General features: G+C 39.9%; 1 protein-coding gene across 1 annotated transcript in view; it reads right to left on the bottom strand.

The window, feature by feature from the left end:
- The window catches only part of LOC106169116 (CCN family member 2), a 38,989-nt gene extending 12,491 nt beyond the window's left edge, over positions 1–26,498 (bottom strand). The window contains exons 1-2 of the mRNA XM_013548474.2: positions 26,375–26,498; positions 21,932–23,312 (exon numbers count right to left, since the gene is read on the bottom strand). Coding sequence (XP_013403928.1) covers positions 21,932–22,072 — 141 coding nt within the window. The 5' untranslated portion in view covers positions 22,073–23,312; positions 26,375–26,498. The remainder of the gene's footprint in view (positions 1–21,931; positions 23,313–26,374) is intronic.
- Positions 26,499–27,785: the final 1,287 nt, after the last annotated feature.

Genomic DNA, 27,785 nt, shown 5'->3' with positions numbered 1-27,785 from the left:
ACACACACAAACACAGACGACGGCTATATGTACAGACACATTTGTGTCACACACACACAAACACAGGCGACGGCTATATGTACAGACACATTTGTGTCACACACACACAAACACAGGCGACGGCTATATGTACAAACACATTTGTGTCACACACACACAAACACAGGCGACGGCTATATGTACAAACACAGGCGACGGCTATATGTACAGACACATTTGTGTCACACACACACACAAACACAGACGACGGCTATATGTACAGACACATTTGTGTCACACACACACAAACACAGACGACGGCTATATGCACAGACACATTTGTGTCACACACACACAAACACAGGTGACGGCTATATGTACAGACACATTTGTGTCACACACACACAAACACAGGCGACGGCTATATGTACAAACACAGGCGACGGCTATATGTACAGACACATTTGTGTCACACACACACACACAAACACAGACGACGGCTATATGTACAGACACATTTGTGTCACACACACACAAACACAGGTGACGGCTATATGTACAGACACATTTGTGTCACACACACACAAACACAGGCGACGGCTATATGTACAAACACAGGCGACGGCTATATGTACAGACACATTTGTGTCACACACACACACAAACACAGACGACGGCTATATGTACAGACACATTTGTGTCACACACACACACAAACACAGGTGACGGCTATATGTACAGACACATTTGTGTCACACACACACACAAACACAGACGACAGCTATATGTACAGACACATTTGTGTCACACACACACAAACACAGGCGACGGCTATATGTACAAACACATTTGTGTCACACACACACAAACACAGGTGATGGCTATATGTACAGACACATTTGTGTCACACACACACAAACACAGGCGACGGCTATATGTACAAACACATTTGTGTCACACACACACACAAACACAGGTGATGGCTATATGTACAGACACATTTGTGTCACACACACACAAACACAGGTGACGGCTATATGTACAGACACATTTGTGTCACACACACACAAACACAGGTGATGGCTATATGTACAGACACATTTGTGTCACACACACACACAAACACAGACGACGGCTATATGTACAGACACATTTGTGTCACACACACACAAACACAGGCGACGGCTATATGTACAGACACATTTGTGTCACACACACACAAACACAGGCGACGGCTATATGTACAAACACATTTGTGTCACACACACACAAACACAGGCGACGGCTATATGTACAAACACATTTGTGTCACACACACACAAACACAGGCGACGGCTATATGTACAAACACAGGCGACGGCTATATGTACAGACACATTTGTGTCACACACACACACAAACACAGACGACGGCTATATGTACAGACACATTAGTGTCACACACACACAAACACAGACGACGGCTATATGTACAGACACATTTGTGTCACACACACACAAACACAGGTGACGGCTATATGTACAGACACATTTGTGTCACACACACACAAACACAGGCGACGGCTATATGTACAAACACAGGCGACGGCTATATGTACAGACACATTTGTGTCACACACACACACACAAACACAGACGACGGCTATATGTACAGACACATTTGTGTCACACACACACAAACACAGGTGACGGCTATATGTACAGACACATTTGTGTCACACACACACAAACACAGGCGACGGCTATATGTACAAACACAGGCGACGGCTATATGTACAGACACATTTGTGTCACACACACACACAAACACAGACGACGGCTATATGTACAGACACATTTGTGTCACACACACACACAAACACAGGTGACGGCTATATGTACAGACACATTTGTGTCACACACACACACAAACACAGACGACGGCTATATGTACAGACACATTTGTGTCACACACACACAATCACAGGCGACGGCTATATGTACAAACACATTTGTGTCACACACACACAAACACAGGTGATGGCTATATGTACAGACACATTTGTGTCACACACACACAAACACAGGCGACGGCTATATGTACAAACACATTTGTGTCACACACACACACAAACACAGGTGATGGCTATATGTACAGACACATTTGTGTCACACACACACAAACACAGGTGACGGCTATATGTACAGACACATTTGTGTCACACACACACACAAACACAGGTGATGGCTATATGTACAGACACATTTGTGTCACACACACACACAAACACAGACGACGGCTATATGTACAGACACATTTGTGTCACACACACACACAAACACAGACGACGGGTATATGTACAGACACATTTGTGTCACACACACACAAACACAGGCGACGGCTATATGTACAGACACATTTGTGTCACACACACACAAACACAGGCGACGGCTATATGTACAAACACATTTGTGTCACACACACACAAACACAGGCGACGGCTATATGTACAAACACAGGCGACGGCTATATGTACAGACACATTTGTGTCACACACACACACAAACACAGACGACGGCTATATGTACAGACACATTTGTGTCACACACACACAAACACAGACGACGGCTATATGTACAGACACATTTGTGTCACACACACACAAACACAGGTGACGGCTATATGTACAGACACATTTGTGTCACACACACACAAACACAGGCGACGGCTATATGTACAAACACAGGCGACGGCTATATGTACAGACACATTTGTGTCACACACACACACAAACACAGACGACGGCTATATGTACAGACACATTTGTGTCACACACACACAAACACAGACGACGGCTATATGTACAGACACATTTGTGTCACACACACACAAACACAGGTGACGGCTATATGTACAGACACATTTGTGTCACACACACACAAACACAGGCGACGGCTATATGTACAAACACAGGCGACGGCTATATGTACAGACACATTTGTGTCACACACACACACACAAACACAGACGACGGCTATATGTACAGACACATTTGTGTCACACACACACAAACACAGGTGACGGCTATATGTACAGACACATTTGTGTCACACACACACAAACACAGGCGACGGCTATATGTACAAACACAGGCGACGGCTATATGTACAGACACATTTGTGTCACACACACACACACAAACACAGACGACGGCTATATGTACAGACACATTTGTGTCACACACACACACAAACACAGACGACGGCTATATGTACAGACACATTTGTGTCGCACACACACAAACACAGGCGACGGCTATATGTACAAACACATTTGTGTCACACACACACACACAAACACAGACGACGGCTATATGTACAGACACATTTGTGTCACACACACACACACACAGGCGACGGCTATATGTACAAACACAGGCGACGGCTATATGTACAGACACATTTGTGTCACACACTCAAACACAGACGACGGCTATATGTACAGACACATTTGTGTCACACACACACACAAACACAGACGACGGCTATATGTACAGACACATTTGTGTCACACACACACAAACACAGGCGACGGCTATATGTACAGACACATTTGTGTCACACACACACAAACACAGGCGACGGCTATATGTACAGACACATTTGTGTCACACACACACAAACACAGGCGACGGCTATATGTACAGACATATTTGTGTCACACACACACAAACACAGGTGATGGCTATATGTACAGACACATTTGTGTCACACACACACACAAACACAGGCGACGGCTATATGTACAGACACATTTGTGTCACACACACACAAACACAGGTGACGGCTATATGTACAGACACATTTGTGTCACACACACACAAACACAGGCGACGGTTATATGTACAGACACATTTGTGTCACACACACACAAACACAGGTGATGGCTATATGTACAGACACATTTGTGTCACACACACACAAACACAGGCGACGGCTATATGTACAAACACATTTGTGTCACACACACACAAACACAGGCGACGGCTTTATGTACAGACACATTTGTGTCACACACACACAAACACAGGTGATGGCTATATGTACAGACACATTTGTGTCACACACACACAAACACAGGCGACGGCTATATGTACAGACACATTTGTGTCACACACACACAAAAAAAATAAATAAATAAATAAATAAATAAATAACCAATTCGTTAATTCACATTTCACAAAGTCAGGTTTAACAGGGTCCCTTGCTTGCGCCACGTGCTTCATTCTGAGGTGAGGAATATGCAGACAGTCCATGGTGTAAATTGGCTGTCATGTGGCTTTCGTGTAGCTTTCATTTTACCGCTTTTTTGTTTAAAAATTTATTAAAAATACGATATTGTTTCTGGGAACATCTAATAACATTTTCTCTTATCAATGTAATTCACTGTTAAGTTAGGTCCACCTCCAGCCTGTTTACCTTCTGCCTCCATTTCCTGGCGACTCGGGTGAGCAGTAGGAAGAAATATAACTGATGGGATATTAAGATTGTTGGCAAAAACGCGGCACAGCCCTTTCTTTTCTCTCGGGGATGCTGTTTTTGAGAATGTGTCACAATGGAATCACCTCTACAGCATCGACCATCCGCTCAGCGCATCACGTGTTGTGCATACAGCGGCAATGTTCTTTTATTTTATAAACATAATTTGCCAACATTGTATTTAAATAACAGACATATCACTATTTTATCACCACTTTTACGGGTGGAGAATTTTTTTATAAAACGCACATTCTCACGGTTTTTGTAGTTTTTTAATTAGCCTATTTGATACTTTAAGTATTACTGTACTGTTATTGTGAGGAACCATATACAGGGTGACCCCTCTACCTTCCCCCCTCCCCCCCCCCCCCCCAAAAAAAAAAAAAGGAAAAGAAACAGAACCCATAAAATGTTTACTAAACCCTACAAAGGTCCATCAGATTACAAAAAAAAGTTTCAGTTAACTTGGTTCCTTTGCATAAAAGATATGTTCTTTTAAAAAAATTACTCTGTGGCATTTGATGCACGTTCGCGAACGTCGCGAAAAATGTCAATTACTCGAACACATTTCTCTCTTGGGATTTCCCTGATTTTTTTTTCTGTGATTCTTCCTACAGTTCGCCAATTGCAATTGCTTGAGGGTTAATTGTTCTGGTATTTATCTTTGAGACACCCCCAACAAATCAAAATCTCGGGGGTTCAAGTCTGGTTTATGCAGTGCCCACTCAAGGTCACACTTTCTGCTGACCAGTCGTTCCTGAAATCGCTCTGTCAGCCGGGCTAGGGAGCTGTTTGATGTGTAGGGGTGGCCCTGTCTTGCTGGAACCACTGTCCATCTTGATCTATGCCTCTGCGTCATCCCAGTGATGTCCAAAACTTCCTCAGTACTGCCACCTAGCGATGTCGGAACAGACTGAGCAGCAACAATTGTAGCGTTGAGTGAGCTGCAGAAGGCATTTCGAGCAAATTTCGTGAAATTTCATGGAACTTTGTAGGATTTAATGATTTTTTATGGGTTCCGATTTTTTTTAGTTACCCTGTATTAACAAATACAAGAAGGCATTTTAACATTCTTACCTTCCGCATAAATCACTTTCTGACATTTTTTTTGATTTCTATACCACATTTCTCCTCAAATTTCTGAAAAGCGCAGCCTAACGTACTTGGGCATCTTGGATCAACAACGATTATTCTACTTCGCGTTTGGGATTTATTAAGTTAAGGCGGGAATGCATTAAGTTTCATCCGTTTACTTTGAAGGATGCTTGTCAGGATGGGATAAACTAACCCTTGGGCAATGTTACATGGCGGTAATAGAGACACAAAGGCCTTGGATTTCTCATTCGTTTTTATAAACCTATCTTAAATTGTTTCGACATCCATGCGAATAATCCAGACCAAACCGTAGTAAATAGGTAGCACACTGCATTTAACCTCTTCTCTACTAAAGATTTACTAGAACACCTCTCGTGACCGGAGGAATAGGTTTTAGATGTGCTCCTGGAACAAAAGTAAATTCTAAATTGATTGAGTTTTTTCCCCTGTTGTTTAACTAACATCATGTCCACTGCGCCGTAACTTGGTATTATATAGAGGAAAAACTGAAGGCCGAGTGTGAAGACATGTTTTCAACTATTGATCATTTAGAACACTCCACTTCAAAGAATTCTCCATTGGTTTGAAAACCCCCAAAACCTTATTTTTTCCATTCACAGTTTCTAGTAAGACCTAACATACACCTCAAAAATCATTAATCCCCTTAAAGTATATTTTCTGGAGCGTGCCTGATGTAGATACTTCCATCGCAGCTAAGGAAGATGGTCGCTAGTTATTATGACTGGCCAGTCATTTTAAACTAAATCAACCTTTATAAATTTAATCAAAGTGCAGAGAAGGATAGATAAACGATTCGTGAGTATGAAAAAATTGCTCGTTTTCCCAGGAAAATCCATTTTGGCGGGTAAATCCCATGGAGTTTTCCTCTAAACTGCCATAAAAGAAGAGTCACAAAGGATATCATAGCCCTGCATCTCCTCTCTACCGGTGGCAAGAGACGAAGACTAATACCGCAATTTTGCTCATTGAAATTCTGGACAAAATGCCATCTCTGTTAGATTATTGTTTGAATTTTCTTCCAGACCTTGACTTTGATATCCCACAGGCTTAGAACATGGAGGAGAGATAGGGTGGTAAGCCACCTGTCTGGATCTTTATTTATTTATTTATTTATTTATTTATTTATTTATTTATTTATTTTTTGCACGCCATTAATAGTTTTTTTTAATTTTCTACGCCATTTTACGTTAACAGTAAATCAAACCGACTTTAGAATGACGAGGTATTTCATCACCCCCAGCCCTAGCAACACATGATAGCTTCATCTGTCTATACATGAATGTGTCCGTTTAGCACGTGTTAAAACATTTGCAAGACAGTAAACCCCTTTGTGCAATGTACACACCTAATCAATTTGTACAGTTGTAGTAATGCCACTCTTCATTACACAGTGCAACAAGGAAGCGTTTGTTCGCGTTCTTCTACGAGTCTTAACCGCCATTCATTTCTCGAGCAATCAGGCCTGATCTTGTCTACTTTATGTAACAAGTGGACGCACTAAAACAAGCATCTAGTGAGTAACATCCTCTGCACGGGTGTTAGTACAACAGCCTAGAGGGTGTGCAACTTGATATAGGATGAAGTCAGTGCCAGGGCTTCATACACTAAGTATACTAGTAAGACGGAGTCTAAGGCGGCTATACAGCCTTTCTAGCTTAATTCGTGAACAGACTAGCTGACGTCACCTGCATTGAACAATAAAGTCATACGCTATTAAGTATTACATACAATAGGTCGGTGGGACGTCTTGTGACGTCAGTTGGTATATCCGGTTTAAGTAAATCTACTGAAGTAAGACGTTACATCAGTTTGGGTGCGAGAAATGTGCGTTGCCTTCTAATTTGAAGTCATCAAGAGCAATTACTAAGTGTTTTAATTGCCAACTTCAGTTTTCCATTTTCAGAAGGGCCTGGTGTTTGAATATCGCTTAATGATCGAAATTCATCGTAAAACACCTCAGAATAATATTTCACTGTTTTGATAAGACGACCCGCAAGTGACCTATCCGTAAATTACCTTTCCGTATACAACCTATCGGTAAATGTCTATCCGTATATTACCTATCAGTAAATTACGTATCCGTATGTTCTAAGTCATACAAATGACAAGGGACATAATAAACACATACCCCACATACATATAAAAAATAACAAACTTGGGAGTTTTGGCGAATGCTCACATATACATACAATATACATATAACATCACATATCCCCCATACAAAGATTCCAAACCTTAAAACAAACGTGAGGGTATTAGAGGATATATACGCATGTCTACGCATATGGTGCTAGCTACGACGTACAGCTTTGCTTTCCAACTGTGAACATGAAGTGTTTGCTATGGAGTGCAGAGCTACATTTTAAGTTGTATGACGTAATGATCTTGGAAAAATCTAGATGAGATACAAGCAAGATAGATGGGTGGTATTTTGTTACTTAGTAAACTGAAGCTTTTCCCATTTTTACACGCTCAATGACTTAATTCTGGTATCTTAGAAATGCATTTTAGTACGTTGTACAATGTAATGGATGATGATACTTTTCTGAGAACGGCTACGTTATTGTGAATGGTGTGATGGCTTACACAGTTCTTGAGGTCCCTTCTGTTTGACAACGACCGAAAACAAGGCCATCACAAGCTGCATCTTCCAGAATTTCATATTCGCCACAACTTTGCCGATTAGAGGTCGGTGACCTGCCTTATCGTGACTTTCAGTCCATTAAACTCCCCGCGGGATGGGAAGAGGTTTATGTAAGCATAAACGGAGCTACCGCTGGGGCATGTTTCTAGGTGGTAAACTTCGGAATGACCCCTAACAGTAACATATAAACAGATACTGTATGACTTATGTATAGGTATAGGTGGAGATTTATGTCTTTCGTGTGTGTGAGTGTGTAGCGGCTATGATTTGTTATGTTATTTTTAGTTGCAATCACATAAATACATCTATATTTATTTATCTATTTATTTATTTAACATTTCTTTTTCACGTAAGATGGTTACTAAGAGACGGAAATTCTGCCCCTTTGTAATACATTGCAATGCCTTTGAAAGCTAACATGTTGTCTAAATTGTCCACATTTTGTTTCTGAAGTTTAAAAGTTCAAGTTAAGCATGCTTCCAAATGAAAACACACCAGCTGAATATTGTGAAGGCACCGGGTCTAATAGAGCCATTAATTACACAGTTACTGTAGCGGCAGCCTACAAGAACTGCTTTAACACGTGTTGTACAAGACTTATCAACCGGCAGTGGCAGCTAGGGCATCAGGCGCTAGAGAAGCTCCTACCTCTTCTTCATCATTATTGCAATTCCAGCTGCACTTTTTATGTCTAGGAACCCGGCGATCCTTACACGCATCGAGGCACTCAAGATAAAACTGATGAAGTTCAACCTAATTGAACGGACAAAGGTGACAGTCATTAAATACAGGAAACAATCATGTTTGAACTGTAAAATACGCAAAGGATTATTTATCAACTTAAAAGTGAAATATAAAGATTAAAAGCCGTTAGAACTGAACAATACAAATGTACACTTCACCGTTTAAAAAGAGTTCTTCCTTCTTGGAGTACACTATCATCTTTGTCCGTTCATGAAGCTATTTATCATTAAAGTATTGTTTTATCGCGAAGAAGCCAAGTAACCATGATGTGCGTGACTTAAAGCCTAGAAGTCAGGAGTTTGATATTTTTGATAGGGATGTAAGCGAACGTCAACAAGATATTGATATTTGACTAATCCATAATCTAAGAGTAAATTGTCTATTTATACTGAATGTTTGGCGCCTTGGCAGATAAAATAACGTGAAGAAAATGTGTATGTAATGGGACGTCTGGCGACCAGTGGAGTTTGGTGATCGTTTTAAATTTTGCCCTGAAACTGTCGAAAGTGTTATTGGCTTAAATACCTCAAAAGTAATTTTGTTTGCGTGAATTATCAAAGCTTATTATTCCGAGTAGGCAACATTCAAGATTCAAGATGTAATAATAATAATAATAATAATAATAATAATAATAATAATAATAATGTTTATTTGCAACTAAAAGTTGGGTGGTACCTATTTAATTGTAGTAAAATGGTAAGAAACAGAAAGAAAAGAAGAAAAACACATCACACATTAAAAAGTTTCTAAAATAAATTTTAAAGTCATTAAAAACACGTTTTCATTTTCAAGAACTGCACAAAAAGTGAATCTTTGGATGTATTTGGTTAAATCATAAATTGATTGAAAGGTTGACAATGCCCGGGGTATAAAAGTCCTCGAGGCTCTCACTGTTCTTAAGTTTGGCACTTTAAATATCTGGGCACTTCAAACCTTATAAAACAGTTCACTCCGTGTTGGTGAAAGGTGGTGAATTTTGTGGTCACTATTGTACTTTTTTGAAGCAATCTTTTCCACAGCTCATTGCGCCGGTACTGCAGTGATATGGTATCGGTAGATTGGAGTACTTCTTGGTATGAACTGTCAGGATATAATACTTAAGAACACTTTTTGACTGGATTCTTATTTATCACTTAGACTGTTGGTGAGGCCAGGCTGCTAAGCCTGCATACCCCAGTGATAAGGGGGGTCTGAGAAGGGGGGGGGGTATGAAAAGCTCACGCAAATTCATGTCAAAATTGTTTCTTAAGAAAAAAATCATAAAATCCAACCAAATAATAAAAAAAAAATCTTACCACACACACCCCTCTCAGACGTAAGTCAAATATCACATCCAACCAAAATAATTTTAAAAATATTTTGTCACACCCCCTCACTCTCAGACGTTAGGCAAATATCATGTCCAACCAAAATAATATAAAAAATATTTTACCACAACCCCTCACTCTCAGACGTTAGGCAAATATCTCATTCGACCGAATAACAATAAAGAAAGAAAATGTCATGGCGCCGCCACAGTTGGGCCTAAAGTTCATTAATTTGAAATGAGTCGAGTCCACAAAATTATTTCAGCTCTGGAACTCAGTTCAAGATCATAAGCAATGCAAATACTTTGTTTCAAGTTATAGAAAGTTGCTTTATTTTATATGCAAGGTCTTTGTTCACAGCTTCTGAATGAGCTCAATTAGTTTCCAGATGATTCCACCTCGCAATTTAATTTGAAAATTATCGTGGTCTAGACTGTGAACCTGTTGACCAATGTTCAGTCAGGCAAACTGAGAAATCTCTAAGGACATGGTGATAACACAGATACACATTAGCAAACATTAACCACTCTATACTTCATTTCACATCAAAATGGAAGGATAATCTTGACATTATTTTCAGATACTAAAACCCTGCTTTATGAACAGTTAACTGGTTGCCTGTGCCGTTATTTCTACATATCTTATATATTGTTAGATCGCTAGTTAAAAAGTTTGTTAACTTTTTCGTTTTTTATATTAATCGGTTTTATAGCATTTTTGATTTTCTATCAGTTCGTTTTTTTCTTATGTCACGATTTTTTTTGTTTTTATCCGACCCATAAAGGATTTAATAATAATATTAATACATTTAATAATAAAAGTGTACTTTTAAAACTGCAAGGGCGTATTTCACATGTGTTAAACCTATTATTTTTCTTGGGCTACATGAAGTCTGCGTTCAGATTTAAACATCGCACTAGCTAAATCGATCCGTCTCTGAGGGGGGATTCTCGCTAAATTGCATTCAGTGTAATCTTCATAATTGTCTGACATGCCTCCTTGAGTAACTAGGGGGTAATAAACTTTTGTGTACTCTCGGCTTAATTACCCCATAGCAGCTCGAGGAGGCGTGTCACACATTAAAGCTGAGTACACTGATTGCACTTTGGGAGAATCTCCCGCAGAGTTGGATCGATCCAGCTAGTACGGTGGGCTTATCTGAACGCTCCCTAAGTCACACATATTCAGAAAGGACACAGTCCTATCCAGAGGTTGGTGACAGAGAGTATCCGCGGCATCTGACAGGAAGAAATCATAGCCAGCTTTGCCAATGCATTAACACTCCAAACGCTAAGCTGATCAACAGCAAGGAGAAAACCTGAGGTCAGAATTCGTCGCTGTAGATTTTCACAACTGTTCCTCATCTCTCAGCTCTATCAGCAGGACCTCCCTGGGGCAATGCCACCTTAATTAAGCTTCGTAGCACACCCATGAACAGGGTATGGCCGACATTAACATCAAATAAAAGATAAAAAGCAAGAAAAAATAAACCACACGCAATGTATCCACAAATAGTTCTGGGGCAGGGAAGTGTATTGGTAACTAATAGGTAGTAAATGTGTTGATTTGAATGTTCCCCCTGCTTCTATGTATTTACATGGATTGAGATACATGTAAGTGTAGGCTCTCCTATAGAGACAAAACAAATGACGCTTGCACTTAAATATAAAACATAAAGAATAAAATAAATATTCAAAACCGAGAGAAAAGAAAAAATAAAAAAAGAAATATCGAAGAAATTTAGAAGTCAACACTTTATGCATAGCGGGTGAAATAAACAGCAAGTAAGTGAAATAGCACGCTCTCTACCGGACCTTACACAAGTTCAGCAAAACATTAAATCGTTTGGTCGATAATGAAGCTTAATTTTTGATTGTGTTCTTTTCCTGTGGGACGTTTCAATGTGGCTGAAAGTCTATTTGTACAAAGTGAGATCATCTTTCTCTAAAGTGAAAGATAATAGCCCGCTAAAACGTAGTCAATTTCAGGACGTTTTCCAGGTTTGACAAAGCACTTTATTTCTGTGCTCGATAACGGTAACGAAGTAGAAATAATAGCTGACAATGAATGGTATTCAATCAAGCAGACTGGCTCATTTGCGCTATTGTGAGCACTGTTGTTCACTTCCGGCTGTCTGCAGTGTGTTTCCTGACAAATGTTGATAGATTTAATGCCTGAGCGAGGAGAGTATATGTCACTACCAAGCTGTCTAACAGGACAAGAGATATTGACTTGGTGATTTACACTGATATCAAATCAAATTTAAATTTCAGTTCCTCTGAAACATATATAAAATGCTGAATATCTTCTTCCGTTAAAGCTACACTCCATTGTTTTAAAATCTCAAAATGCTAGTTTTTGCAATCCACAGCTTCTTATAAAACCTATTATACACTTTAAAATGATTAAAGCCCTTTTAATATTTTTCTGGAGCGCACCTAATGTTGATATTTCCGTTGATATTTCCGTTGGGGATTATAGGAAAATGGTCGCTGTTAAAATGAACGACCAGTAATTTTAAGCTAAAATTAACCTTTATACATTTTATCAAAGGTGGTATCCAATTGCAGAGAGGGATAGGTTACAGGTTCGTAAGTACGAGAAAATAGCTTATTTTCCCTGAAAAATCCATTTTGGCGGGTAAATCTGAAGGAGCGTACTTTTAACTTTTCTCAATAAAACCCCTTTTTCATCCAGATGTTCATTTGGAAATAGGTCCTTAATGGCACAAAACTTTTTCGTTACATACACATACACTATGTGCATGTTTGCTTGGTCAACATTTTCAAAGAATGGGTCATGGTTTACTCATAAGCCTATTTCAGAAATGAAAAGGAGCTTCTGTGGGCTTTACACTACCCGATGGTTTTCTTTCGTGGTATTTTTTCGGCTTTTTTCCAATATACTTCAACTGTTTTTGGTGGCCATCACGATATACATCGTCCTAATGAATGGGTCGTTAATAATAGCGATAGCGTGTCTTCTGTATATATGCCTTAATATAGTTGGAGATCACAAACCTAGTACCATGCCTTGTGTTAGGAACAGCGGTGCTTTATTTCTCATTTCATTGGGTAAAGTGGCCTAACTATACGTGATATCTTTTCCGATATCTATCTTCCATATATCAAAGCTTTGTTGACCGGGTTACCCTTTCAATACAGCTCCCATGAGAGACACTTTTCTCAAAATCAATGAAACAATCTTTGGGAAATTCAATTTTGCAGACAAAACCCATCATCTCCATATAACTTTACACTTGACTAAGATTCGGGTCCCTGACAAACATATCCTGGCTTAGGTCGTGTGTAGAGATAATAGGAACGTCCACACAGTATCAGTAAAGAATGGAGATATAGCCACATTGCTAGTGGGTATGTTGGTGGGGGGGATACACACACACACACACACACACACACACATATATATTGGCGATTAAGCCTTATAGTTGAAAGTCGCAGTTGCTGTCTAAAGCCTCATTTCATGGAATATGAACGTAGATGTGACGTGCTCACACAGGGTATATATACAGGTTATAATCTACGCAGGTTGTATGGCAGTCGGTTCTATCCTTTTATCCAAACTGATCCCTATATTGCATTGCTAAGTAACTGAGGAAGGCATTTCACTGTAAACCAATGGGACGATGACATCTTTTCTGGTTTATCGTTGTTATTTATCATCCGTTTACAAAAAATTCTGTAAGTGCAGCAATGTGCACAGAAAAGCCTAACATTACTAGTGAATAACTAGTGGAAAAACATTCCCACTGTGACCATAGCAGAGGCTAGATATATTTTGCTTTAGGATGCGCAACGTATGCAGAAATTGGATGCAACGTCAGATCTCTCTCTCTCTCTCTCTCTCTCTCTCTCTCTCTCTCTCTCTCTATATATATATATATATATATATATATATACAGTCACTTTATCATTATTTTGATCGGTACATCATCGTTGGGGAAATATCGCAGTGCTACAGTAATAAAAAAATACCATTACATGTACATGTAGTAAATTCTGCTCTTCAACTCATTTGTAAACCAAGTGAACTTGATATTTAATCATTCATTTAAATATTTACACGCGGTATTCTTGACAGATCTTGGCTAAAAGATTCATCAAAAAGTTTTGGTCTGTTTCTTTAGAACTGTATTAGAATAGTGGGTAGAATCAATTCCACTATTTACAAGATTGACTTTGTAGTTTAGAACTGTATTAGAATGGTGGGTAGAATCAATTCTACTATCTACAGGATTGACTGTGTAGTGTAGAACTGTATTAGAATGGAGGGTAGAGTCAATTCCACTATCTACAGGATTGACTGTGTAGTTTAGAACTGTATTAGAATGGTGGGTAGAGTCAATTCCACTATCTATAAGATTGACTGTGTAGTTTAGAACTGTATTAGAATGGTGGGTAGAATCAATTCCACTATCTACAGGATTGACTGTGTAGTTTAGAACTGTATTAGAATGGTGGGTAGAGTCAATTCCACTATCGAAAAGGTTGACTGTGTATTTTAGAACTGTATTAGAATGGTGGGTAGAGTCAATTCCGCTATCTACAAGACTGACTGTGTACTTTAGAACTGTATTAGAATGGTGGGTAGAATCAATTCCACTATCTACAAGATTGACTGTGTAGTTTAGAACTGTATTAGAATGGTGGGTAGAATCAATTCCACTATTTACAGGATTGACTGTGTACTTTAGAAATGTATTAGAATAGTGGGTAGAGTCAATCCCACTATCTATAAAATTGACTGTGTACTTTAGAACTGTATTAGAATGGTGGGTAGAATCAATTCCAATTGTAGTTTCAATATCCCCATTGCTATGGCATGGTAGGCACGGCTTTAAAAACAGGCTTTCAAACAGAGTGTTGACATAATCAATTAGCACATGTTTTTCTCGTAAAAACTCGTCAGAGAAACAAGGTTTTAGTTTTCAATTCTATCGAGTGATTTGTCATTTCAGCTGGTGGATGTCTTTTCTTTCTCTTTAGCTCTTTTTTTATTTCTGGTTGACTACGTATGTAGATGAGTAAATTGCATTTTATGTGCTGTTAGTTAAGGGACCTTACAAATATTTTGTAATAGATTACGTTAGCTCATAATTTGCACAACAAATATCAATTGAGGCCCTTAAGTGCTAGGCACATTTAAAGCATGTAGGTACCACCTTCCAAAGCACTTTTAACAATAAGATTTGGTTAGTCTTTAGAAATCGCACGTTTTGGTTTTCAAATTACCCGGTACCATATGCTAGCACTGGTAGTTCACTTGATAGTGATACCAGTAACATAAGGGCCTACAAGTATAATCTATACTCGAACTGATTGCCGCTGTTACTGTTAACAACAGCAAAGGGATCTTAAATTACGATTATTTGGTTGGTATAATTACAGCATTCATTGACAGTTACAATGTGCTTTATATAGCTACGTGAAAGCGAGTCGATATAAGATTGCCTCCAAAAACATTCTCAGTGTCAAATAAAGTTAACATCTTTACGCCAGAAGCTTCTTAGAAAGGATGGTCAAAATTGTTGAAATGTCGAACATCCAATAGTTGATATATGGAATGAAGCACAACCAAACTCCAGAAATAGTCACTGCAGCATAGGAAGTGATAACACGTACGAAGGAGTTTACAAACTTTCAAAAGGAACCGCTGTGGCTTGAATCTGCAATCTAAACACTCCACAATGAAATCAGTCTCTCGTAATGCCACTTACGGCTGCCTTGCCCCTGATATTGTGTTTTGTTTCTAAAATTAAATCAGGGTATAATAAATAAAAAACCAAAGCTAATTCCATGGTACCACATACCACGCTAGCACCCCACGACCGCGGGCGCTAGTGGTGACCCCCCAATCTCCCTGAGCTGATTCTAAAGATTGCGCCTTTTGAGAACGTTGGAAAGAGCCTGCCTCTAGACCCATGCTACCCAGGGTGTTCCCAGGGCTTGGCTATCTCAATAATATAGAACCTGCTAAGATTCTAACCTCATCATGTCGCCATCAATGCAAAGGCTGGGAATTGGTGAAGGGATCAACTTCCCTTCTTAATCACAGTTATAGCTAACAGATACTATTTATTATAAATTTGTGGGTGAGCCAGGATATCCTTTTCAAGTCATCACAAGAAATAACAACGCTTAATCCCTTTGACCGCTTCTGCGTAAAACATTGACATTTACGCGATACACTCCTCATCAAAGTTGACCCAAGACTAAGCGGGTTTTATTAAAGGTAAATAGAGCGCCCCTGAATTGTTCAAGCCATCGTCATTTTTTCCAAGCCAACAATTCCAGAATGGACTGCACCTATCCATCCACTGCCATCATCATATACTTGTAGAGCATGTGTAAACGTAGAACGATGTCATATAATACAACACGTTTTACCCATGACACGCACGTAACAAATAGTACGTGCAATTGCATAGAACGGGTAAACCGCACCGGGGCCTTGAATTCACTTTAACTGCAGAAAAATGGAAGCTAGAGATGAAATCATTCCGGGAACGTTCATCATAACGGTGTCTTCTAAAATTATTTTATAGGTCAAAAATAATTCAGTAAACCAAGGATTTTGGACATAATACATTAGAATTAGATTATTCTGGGCGCCTCGATCTCTATCTTGATGCTCAGAATATTCTGTGTACTACAGACATGTACCTCCCTATAGAAAACACACACACATATATATATATATATATAGATTCCATTTGCCCTCACTTCCCCTCCCACCCACATCTCATACGGCTAGTTTCACATTTAGCAATAAGTTACAAGATCTATTAGGAAGCACACACTGTCAACTCAAGTTTACAGGTGGCATCAAACCATCCCAACAGTATTTTATAAAACTATGCATGAGTATATTCTTCTGCATAAAAAAAAAACTTAAAATGCAATCATTCTGAGTGGCTCTGTTGGTACCCATTATAAAACCACTAGAAAAAGTTAATGGTTACCATTATGTTTTATGTACTCGGTATCTCTTAATACACGCGCACGATCCCTTAGGGGCAGTTCACTGCAGACTACAACCCATTTTCAGATTACTGCACGACTATACTGCTTATTAACTTTAATAGTTCACGAACTCTGCTTGTCGGATACGCGAAAGTTGACGCCAAAAGTGACGCTTGCATGCCCTTCAAACCAGCACATGTTCATTGATTGTTGTTTTTGAATCAGCTTGAATCAGCTTCTTATGCCTTCACGGCATATTCTAATTGGATCTGATGTCCTCTCATTTGAAATATTTTTAGCATACTTGGAGGTTTATTATACCAACGCCCTGGGTTATCTTGGCATTCTAACCGTGTAAGACAAGTGTCTTCTCTGCACTCTGCCTTGAACTTTAACATGCAGAGAAAACACGACAACACACATCTACTGATTACCAGGTGTTCTGGTCCGCTCAGGGCCGCCATGCAGGTTAGATGTGGATCTATCGGCAGCAAATTGTTCGTTTATTATATGGGGGAACTAGCTGCCAGGTGTTCTGGTCCGCTCAGGGCCGCCATGCAGGTTTAGATGTAGATCTATCGGCAGCAAATTGCTCGTTTATTTGATAGGGGAACTAGCTGGTAAATCTGGAACTTTGGGGTCATGATGCCTTGTGTCACGGAATTTAGTACTGCTGAAACTTCTACAATTAGAAAAGAGTGAATGGGGATGTTCTTGGGCATCTTCCGGGCTATGAGAAGGTTAATTGTTACGCTTGACACAGACACGTTGTAATAAATGCACTCCACAGTCTTGTGGAAAGCAATTAAAGACAAACGACGTGCTTTATACCAGTAAATAACAAAACCCTATGAACTTAAAATTCCCCATAATCACCAAGTCACACCCTATCCAAAACCGTGGTGAAAATAAAGATCTGCTCGTATTAAGGGGTTTAGGGTTCTGAATTGTAATATTGGTTCCACGGCAAATAGCATCTTCAATTCAACCTGATTTACACGACCCTGACCCACGGCCTCTATATGTATAATACAAGCTGGATTATAAACAAAACACTTTTCACGCTGTGTTCTTCAGGGTGACTTGAATGGAAACAATAAACTGTGTAATGAGCCGTGGCGTGAGTAATTACCCTCCGTTCCCTGCACATGGTCACCATTCACTGGAGACTCTACTGGCTTTCTTCCTCAGAACACCTCGCAACCCTTAAGACAAGAATTATATAAGACGTACGGTTGTCAGAGAAATCAATTTTCCTAAATATTCTTTGGGGATTTTTTTTAACCATTACGTGTTTAACTCGCATGTAAATACTACATCTCTCCTCTGTTGCTAAACAAACTTGGCATTAATTTCGACTACAGCTACTCCAAAATATTTATGAGAGAGAAGGGGGGTGTATAATGCAATATATAGATGAATTTACCCAATGAAACATTGTTCTCATAATCAGTTGCCATTGTCCACAGAGACGCCCGCTATCCCAGGCACTCCGACCTGCTGTCGTCTGAAGCTGCCAGGGAGCTAAGCGCAGCCGAGAAAAGTTCTCGTACAAAACGGCTTTCGTTAACCAAGACAACATGCTTCCCTCACACACGATCACAAACACAAGCGCTTAAAATATCCGCAAAATGGGATCCATCAAATTATCAATTTGTGCAGAAGAGAACTTTATTGCGTTTTCAGTTACAAGTGGCTAAGTGCATCTCAATAACTATGAGGTTTAAAGCTTTTGTTGCAATTAACCCCAGTGGTATGCTCACTCCTCCCCAGTTTCCAATTATAGGAACCTACACAAATGATTTAGTGGGGATATGATAAAGAGTTGGGAATAGTGCACAAGATAAACCATAGACATGTTCTCCAGCCTACTTTCGATAATCGACTATAGAGACCCAGGTACTCAGGAGGCTTAGAGAGCCTACACAACGTATATTCCACTTGCGGTATTATCACAGGTCTAAGAACAATATGAGAAAATAGGACTGACAAAAATCTATTTGTTTGTTTGTTTTAGACCATGACTGTTTTCTGTAAATTTATGTAAATGAAGTTCAGTTCTTGCATAAGCCTTATTTTCCCTCAATGTTTCATCATTCATTCCTTTATTTAACGTTAGTGTTTTGGGCAGTCAAGGTAAATATACTGGGGGCGCTATTTAAACTTTGTAGTCATATTCCAATAACTAAGACGAATAAACAGAAGGCATATATCGTTTTTCACAAAACTTCCCGCGTTTGGTGTTCATTATTTATAATACCGGGAGGGGGTGGTTGGAGGCATTCTCTGTCCTCTCAGTACTTACTATGTATTTGTGTATTTGAACTTTGTATTATTTAATCCAGAGCGCTGAGGAGAAAATCATTTTTACCCTTCCTTGGCCGGACAAGTGTATATAAAAACACGTTCTACACGTGCACAGTGCGTCTAAATGAGCGTGTGCAGGGGCATTCCTTGGTTAATAAGTGTGAAATCTGTCTCGCTTAAAGAAACTAACTGAGGGTAACTCTAATAATCTTTATTTAGCCATGAATGGTTTAATTTTCAAAAAAATTTCCCTTTTCTTCCGGTGCTACGTTAAAAAAGAGTGTGTGTGTGTGTGTGTGTGTGTGTGTGTGTGTGTAGGTTTGTGAGTACAGGTGTATTGGTAACAGGTGTTTACGCATAGGTGTGATCATGGTCGTCAATCATTCTTACTCCAAGTCGGCGTTCCTCACACGAATCAATGACATACACTGTACCTGTTCTAGGTGTGGGAAATGGCATAGATTGAAATACATGCGAATTGAGCAGACATAGTACCGTCAAAATACCACCACGAAATAATTGTCATTCAGGGTTATCGTTTAAGGACAGTCACATTGTTTAATGGGACCAAGTGAAGAAAATCACATTTACTTGGGTTTTTCAAACTTTCCAGTAAGAAACAAGATGCGCCTAGCAATCTTTCGTGTAGACATATGTCCCTCTCATCGTTTCCCGGTTTATTCCCTGGATCTCCTCGCTGTGATTTCTCCTTAGGAAGTGTGACGAACACACGACATGAGAGTTTCTGCCGACCTCAGCAATAGTGATTAATGGCCAACCCCCAGTGATGTAAAGTCATAGCTAGAACACAGCCCCTATAACATCACTGAATACTACGTACAAGTATACGGCCTAGTTTTTTATTGGTGGCCAACCCCCCAGTGATGTAGAGTCAGAGAACACAGCCCCTATAACACCACTGAATACTACGTACATGTATACGACCTAGTTTTTTATTGGTGCCCAACCCCCAGTGATGTAGAGTCAGAGAACACAGCCCCTATAACGCCACTGAATACTACGTATACGACCTAGTTTTTTATTGATGGCCAACCCCCCAGTGATGTAGAGTCAGAGAACACAGCCCCTATAACGCCACTGAATACTACGTATACGGCCTAGTTTTTTATTGATGGCCAACCCCCCAGTGATGTAGAGTCAGAGAACACAGCCCCTATAACGCCACTGAATACTACGTATACGGCCTAGTTTTTTATTGGTGCCCAACCCCCAGTGATGTAGAGTCAGAGAACACAGCCCCTATAACGCCACTGAATACTACGTATACGGCCTAGTTTTTTATTGGTGCCCAACCCCCAGTGATGTAGAGTCAGAGAACACAGCCCCTATAACGCCACTGAATACTACGTATACGACCTAGTTTTTTATTGATGGCCAACCCCCCAGTGATGTAGAGTCAGAGAACACAGCCCCTATAACGCCACTGAATACTACGTATACGGCCTAGTTTTTTATTGGTGCCCAACCCCCAGTGATGTAGAGTCAGAGAACACAGCCCCTATAACGCCACTGAATACTACGTATACGGCCTAGTTTTTTATTGGTGCCCAACCCCCAGTGATGTAGAGTCAGAGAACACAGCCCCTATAACACCACTGAATACTACGTATAACGCCTAGTTTTTTATTGGTGGCCGACTCCCAGAGAATACTACGGCCTAGCTTTTTAGTCGTGAACACCTTGAATGAAAACCAAGCTATGTATCGTTATAAATTATCTAAATGCACATTTCGACTTTGAGGACGGCAAACTGAAGTATATTTTTGTATTTGTCGGATTAATGGAAACGCATTTTGAGTGATATCAGCTGGGAGTGGACTGATATGTTGTGTAGATGAATATAGATGTCTCCTGTCTCCCCGTGCATTATATACTTGGTGGGGTCACCAAGCATATACTTGGTCCGTTCTGTTAGTCCGCGTTATCCCCGCTGGGGATCTATTCAGTGTCTATTAGGGGATTATGCGGCAAGTTTTCAAGTGGGTCGGCCATATTTGATCTGCAGATCTGTAAGTTCGCAGATCAGCTTGTTCTGAGTCCATCCTCTAGCACCCTTAGGGTGCATTTTCATAGATTTTAGATCGATCTATCTCCGTGGGAAGTCTCACTAGATTACTGTCAGATAATCAGGCTTAAATGTCCGTCCCGCCTACTACAAGCTGTAAGGGGGTAATTAACTTTCGTGCCCGCTCGGCTGACAGCTATTTATCGTGAACCCCCAGGGAGTTACGTCGATCTAGTTGGATCTATCTAATCTCTGGGAATAGGGTCTTACTTTCACTGTACACAGAATGTTCCAAACAATGCACCTACCTTTGACCTGCTTGACCGGAGTTTTGCCTCGTGTCGTTGTTCCATCTTTACCAGATCACACTTGTAACACGGGGCATGAGCGTCACCCACGGACTCCCTCGGGACGGTGAAGAGTAAAACCGTTACAGTAAACAGTAACATCGTGTTAGTTCACAGCTTTCTGGCCGCGTGTATCTAAACCAATCTTTTCTCTCGATGTCTATTTCTTCAGTGTGTGCAGTGTTCTCCCGCCGTCTGGGAATTGGGGTGGAGAGAAATCTTGCTCACCAAAAGTTTAAATGCATTCCCTTATAAGTGAGTAAGGTGGTAATTTAAAAAACAAAGCCCAGTGCGTCCAGATTTTCTGGGAATGCTGCTGGATATGAACCAAACACTTGAACTTCTGAGCGAAATTATTGCCGTGCGGATTTTCTCTTAGAACTCCATCATCTAGTGTAGTAACTCATGAACGATAGATCCACTTTACTGCGCAGTCCTCTTCATCACAGATCGGCGCTTGTTGCTCGCAGATAGTTTTTGAATGCCAACGATCGATCCCCCGCGTGCTGAAAATTCCCACCTGTAGAGAAGCCTAGCACGTGGTCTCCGTAACTTTAACGTTAACTCAGACCATCAGACTAGCCCGACACCTCTACTGTAAGCACGTCTGTCTTAGGTGAAGTAGTGAAGGGTTGGCACGCAAACTGTAAATTGACCGGTACGCTAGCAACGCACTAATCACGCCCCGCCACCTGCCCACTTCACGCAGTCTGATTAATCCCGAGAACAGGGCTTTCATTGATGCGTAGAGATATTATCACTCTCGTAGTGAATCAATCAATGGCTGCTAAACCTATTCTGTAAAACTCAGCAGAATATGTGAAGTAAAGCTACGGCCCACTTCTACAGCCATCGCGTAAAACATGCACCCTATATCATCTCCATTGAGAAGTCTGATATTGTATCCTGTCCCTGAGGAGTACAATAAATAGAACTTTGAGAAGTTTTACTTTTCCGGAAAATTCCGCGATTGATTAAATCCTGATATTGCAGAAGATGCGCATTGTTACGTCAAGTCTGGGATACCGTGACAATATCCTATGTCTTGTTTCTATCACTGCCTTAGATCATCCATTGGTGCCGTTGATTTCGGTAAAGCCGCTTGATATTTTTTTCTAGATAACGGAGACTGTATTCAAGTGCGTTATTGTTACTACGCTTTAACAATTTTCTGAACAGAACCATGTTTACTTGTAGTTCTTCTGACCAAAGCCATAGGTACTGGCATATTTTTTCTGACCATATAGCTATACATGTATGTGTGTACTGGCAATTTTCTCCCGGAGCCATAAATCAACCGTTCATTTCCTGGCGTATATCCTGATACTCCATAGCAGAGCGTCTGTGGAGAGAAAACAGTTGATATCATATTTTAAGACAATGACCAATATCAGTGTTAACAAACAATCGTAGGTGCAGATACTCCCAGCTTTGATACGTATAAATGGTAATTTCACGACCATATCATGGGAGTTTCCTTAAAATCTATTGAAATTTAACGCTAAAAGCCTTATTTATAAGAAACCTATCAACAACAGCACACCCGAATGATAGCTTTCTGTTCTGTCATCAGCTTGTAGATGAAGCTATAAAAATAATAAATCAGCTGTGCATGTATACTTTATGAGATTCGAGAGGGACTCGGCAACCAAAAATGGCCCTACACCATGTTGTTTTCAATATTATTTGTAAACTTGTCTGCCTAATGTTCAATATTCCCCTGAGGTAAAATCCGATGCGATTAGCACACAATACACATTATCTAACAAAGGCCGTATTCAAACAAAAAGTTGATCCACGGACTTACAGATCAGCGGATCAAATATGGATGACCCACTTGAAAGCTTGCCGCGTCATCCAGTATCTATTCAGTAGATATTAGAAGATTATGCTTTCAAGTGGGTCGGCCATATTTGGTCCGCTGCTCTGTGAGTCCGCGGATGTATTAGTTCTGAATGCGACCAAAGACCAGTCTATCGCTGTCTGCTAGTCACCACTGTGCCGTAAACTGCATAGTCAAAACATTTACGAAAGGCAGGGAAATAATCCCTTTCGTTAAATGAATACTCTTTGAAATAAATAATCAATTAGCTGTGCACTGCCTATGGTTTCGGCTTTGGGTCAACCAGCAGTTAACAGAAGTCCCTGATACTGCTTAACAATGTTGCATATGCAGTCACATGGACAACAGTAGAAAACGCTGGGGCTTGCATAATAAACGAATCTTGGATGAGATGTTTGGCGAGCTGTCCATGCAGTCTATGTAGCCTTTGGTGTACACATTACACACTCCCAACGTGCAACGACGCTTATGGTCTCCTATAGCCGTGATCGAGGAGGGATGGAAATCGGGGTTTCCAACTAGAGTAATTGTCACCAATCAGCTGTTTGTAAAGTGACAGGTAATACCCCTATTTTACACAGACCACGAATCCCACGAATCGCCAGGAATTGACAAATTTCAGGATTCGTGGTTGAATCGTAATCAGTTCGTGAGGTTCTTAACAGATTCACATATATTCGTAGTCAGTTCTTGCAATTCTTGACCAACAGGAATTCATGACAAAAACTTTGATGCCCCTGTTTCACACAGACCACGAATCCAACGAATCGCCAAGAACTGACAATTTCAGGATTCGTGGTTGAATCGTAATCAGTTCGTGAAGTTCTTAACGGATTCGTGAATAATCGTAGTCAGTTCTTGCAATTCTTCTCGGGAATTCGTGGTAAAAATTTTGAGCTGCTCTTCCGATTAAAAAAAAATGGTAGTGAATTCTTGACAATATTTGTGCGATTCCAGCTGAATACCACGAATATTCGTAACACTATCGCACCTGTATCGTAACTGAATCGTAAAGCGTGTCGAATTAGGCCAGAAAATTTGCAAAATCTCACGAATCCTGAAATTTGTCAATTCCTGGCGATTCGTGGGATTCGTGGTCTGTGTGAAATAGGGGCATTACAGACATACAACTGTATGCGGTGTTTAGACTAGTGCCGAGTTGGTTTGGTATATTTCTTTTTTTTAATAAGTTATGTAAATACCCCCAAGTGGAAACATAAACGTTTCATTAACTTCCATCTGTGCTATTTTGATCGAAGCCTTTATCTTATCTTATTTCATATTGTTCTGTTTCTTGTAACGAGTCTATCGTGTTTTCAAAGTCATCGATTAATACTGTAGCCCGGTAAATATGGCGATCAGTTTTGCACGAGAAGAGTTAAGATGATGCCACTTTGTTCTACCTTTTTGGTGGTTCTATGGTTATCAAAAGTCATAATCATAGTCACAATTTTATTGAGACTCGTTACTTTGAATACATTTATTGTTCGTTCTACTTGTTTGTAAATGCTCAGCAATATGTGACTTTTGTCTACTATTTTCTGAGAATCAATATTCTGGATATCGATTGTAAAGATGACAGTAATCTGGCAGAGGATGAATGAGGGGTTTGAGGACCACCTGGGCTCTCTAAAGGAGTGCATACAAATTAAGTGTTCAACAGAACCACGCTGTCATGTCTGGCACTTTACATAAATGAATACATTTAACTCAATTCTCCTTCACTTTATCTCCGAGTAATACATCTAACGAAATTGCCACGAGAAAATCAATAGACAAACTGTACGGTTTCACCTCCAAGACTGCCGTCTTGGTGGCTCAATTACTGCCAACTTTCCCATTCCTCCATTTGGAGATTTGGACGATTTGATCGCCTGAGCAAGTTACGGGATTTCAAATTGTTTTTCAAATTGTTACTACCTTAATAACAACAAACCAAAGAATTATCTGAGAAATCTCACCAAATGGGCCTTACTAACTGCCGTATTTATACACTGTCTTCAATCAAACAGGTAATATCAATGCCTTCATATATACTCCCCTAGCAAAAGTGGTGTAACGCCTTTAGCAATTATGCACGTTGCTACAAGAGTACCCAGTTTCAACTTCTATTACATAACCACAAGGTAAGCCTTGGCACTTGGTAATATGTGTTGTCAAAACCGTTGCCCACCAGCACGAGCCATCGCCTTGTATTAACCGATGTCACAGTTCTATGTCGATATTGTACTAATGATAAATCTACATGTGCGACAATTAGTGGGTTACGTTTAGAGCAGTCAGCTTGACTATGATGCTATCCCTGTTATAGTCAAATCATATGTAAGAGCAGAGGCAATGCCAAAAGGAACACATCTTTCTGGCTACTAAAAAACAAAAATTTATAACGTCGTCAGGCATTAGTGACCGGACTCACGATGATAACGTCTGTTGCACGTTTACATTTGATGTCTTCTCCGTTAATTGACAGTTCTATCGCTCGGAGATCACTGAGACGTATTGACTACCGTGACACAAGAAGTTCGATATCTCCCCCAAGATAAACGTCAGTTCACCCTTACCTCTATAGCCTGTACCCCGCAGTGCTGACCAATTATATGTAACACAAGTAACCAAACCTCATTTAAAGTGCTGGCGTCTTTCTTTCGGCAATTCAAGTTTCATCGATTTTGACGCAGCTGCAGATAACAGTAATACGTATTTATTGGAAGTGTGGCAGAAAGACGTGACTAATGTCTGCATTGCGTGTCAATCTGGTGTGCTTTCTGCAGAGAATGCGTGATTTTAAAATTATTATTCTGTCTAAACGGCAGTTTGGATCACACAAATTACCAAGGCACGCTATTACTAGTTAATTATAGTGCCCATACCATAAGATGATGTCTTTATAAATTAAAGTTAAAGCACCCTGTGATATATAATGCACATGTAATGCTCTATGAAAAGTTAATAAAATATATGAAAATACTTTCATGTAAACGTATTCATAAAATGTTGAAAATACAGCATAAAGTGGCATATTATTTTGAAAGAAGGCTGCTACATCCATTGATATTACTTTGTCAATAAAAGACAAAAAAAAAAAAAAAAAAAAAAAAAAACTTGCTGGAATAGTTCATCTGCAACATGATGGTTTCAGTCGTAGCTTTGAAAAAGATCGCCAACACCTGGCTAACCCAGTGTGTAGTGTGCATTGTAGCCTGCGCCACTAGAACCAATTAATTAGCGTACAATAGACTACGCAGTGATTTCTGCTGTTTATTTCGTTCCTGATCAGTTTAAATGGAGATAAGCGTCCCTTCAGAGACGTTCCGAAGTACGCTTGTTCCGTTTTAATACACTCTTTCCATCACTGCAACGCTTAGAGCCAAAATTACAGAGCATTAGCTTTGGTTTTATGCATTGAGTTCAAAGAATTTCTCGTGCAAAGTTAATTCTATCATTCACTTCCTATGAGTTAAATTAGATATTGATATGTAATTACCGCACGTAGATATCTGTTTTAATTGCCTATTTATAAACGTCGCTACAGGATCGAGGATCAATTCTTAATTCGGCATAAGAAACGGTTCGTGTTGAATAATGCTTGCAGGACCAACAGGGAACAAAGCGCCAGCTTACCTCACCAACCTGCCATGAACTACCTTTATCTGTTAGTTGAATTTACTGACTCCACCAACTTGCCATGAACTACCGTTATCTGTTAGTTGAATTTACTGACTCCAACAACCTGCCATGAACTACCGTTATCTGTTAGTTGAATTTACTGACTCCACCAACCTGCCATGAACTACCGTTATCTGTCAGTTGAATTTACTGACTCCAACAACCTGCCATGAACTACCGTTATCTGTTAGTTGAATTTACTGACCCCAACAACCTGCCATGAACTACCGTTATCTGTTAGTTGAATTTACTGACTCCAACAATCTGCCATGAACTACCGTTATCTGTTAGTTGAATTCGCTGACT

The sequence above is a fragment of the Lingula anatina genome, chromosome 3, assembly GCF_051362555.1.
Source record: "Lingula anatina isolate TDL-2025a chromosome 3, LinAna3.0, whole genome shotgun sequence".
In the NCBI taxonomy this organism is placed as follows: domain Eukaryota; kingdom Metazoa; phylum Brachiopoda; class Lingulata; order Lingulida; family Lingulidae; genus Lingula; species Lingula anatina.
Note: the sequence above shows the minus strand (reverse complement) of the source record. Positions and strands in the feature narration are given on the sequence as shown.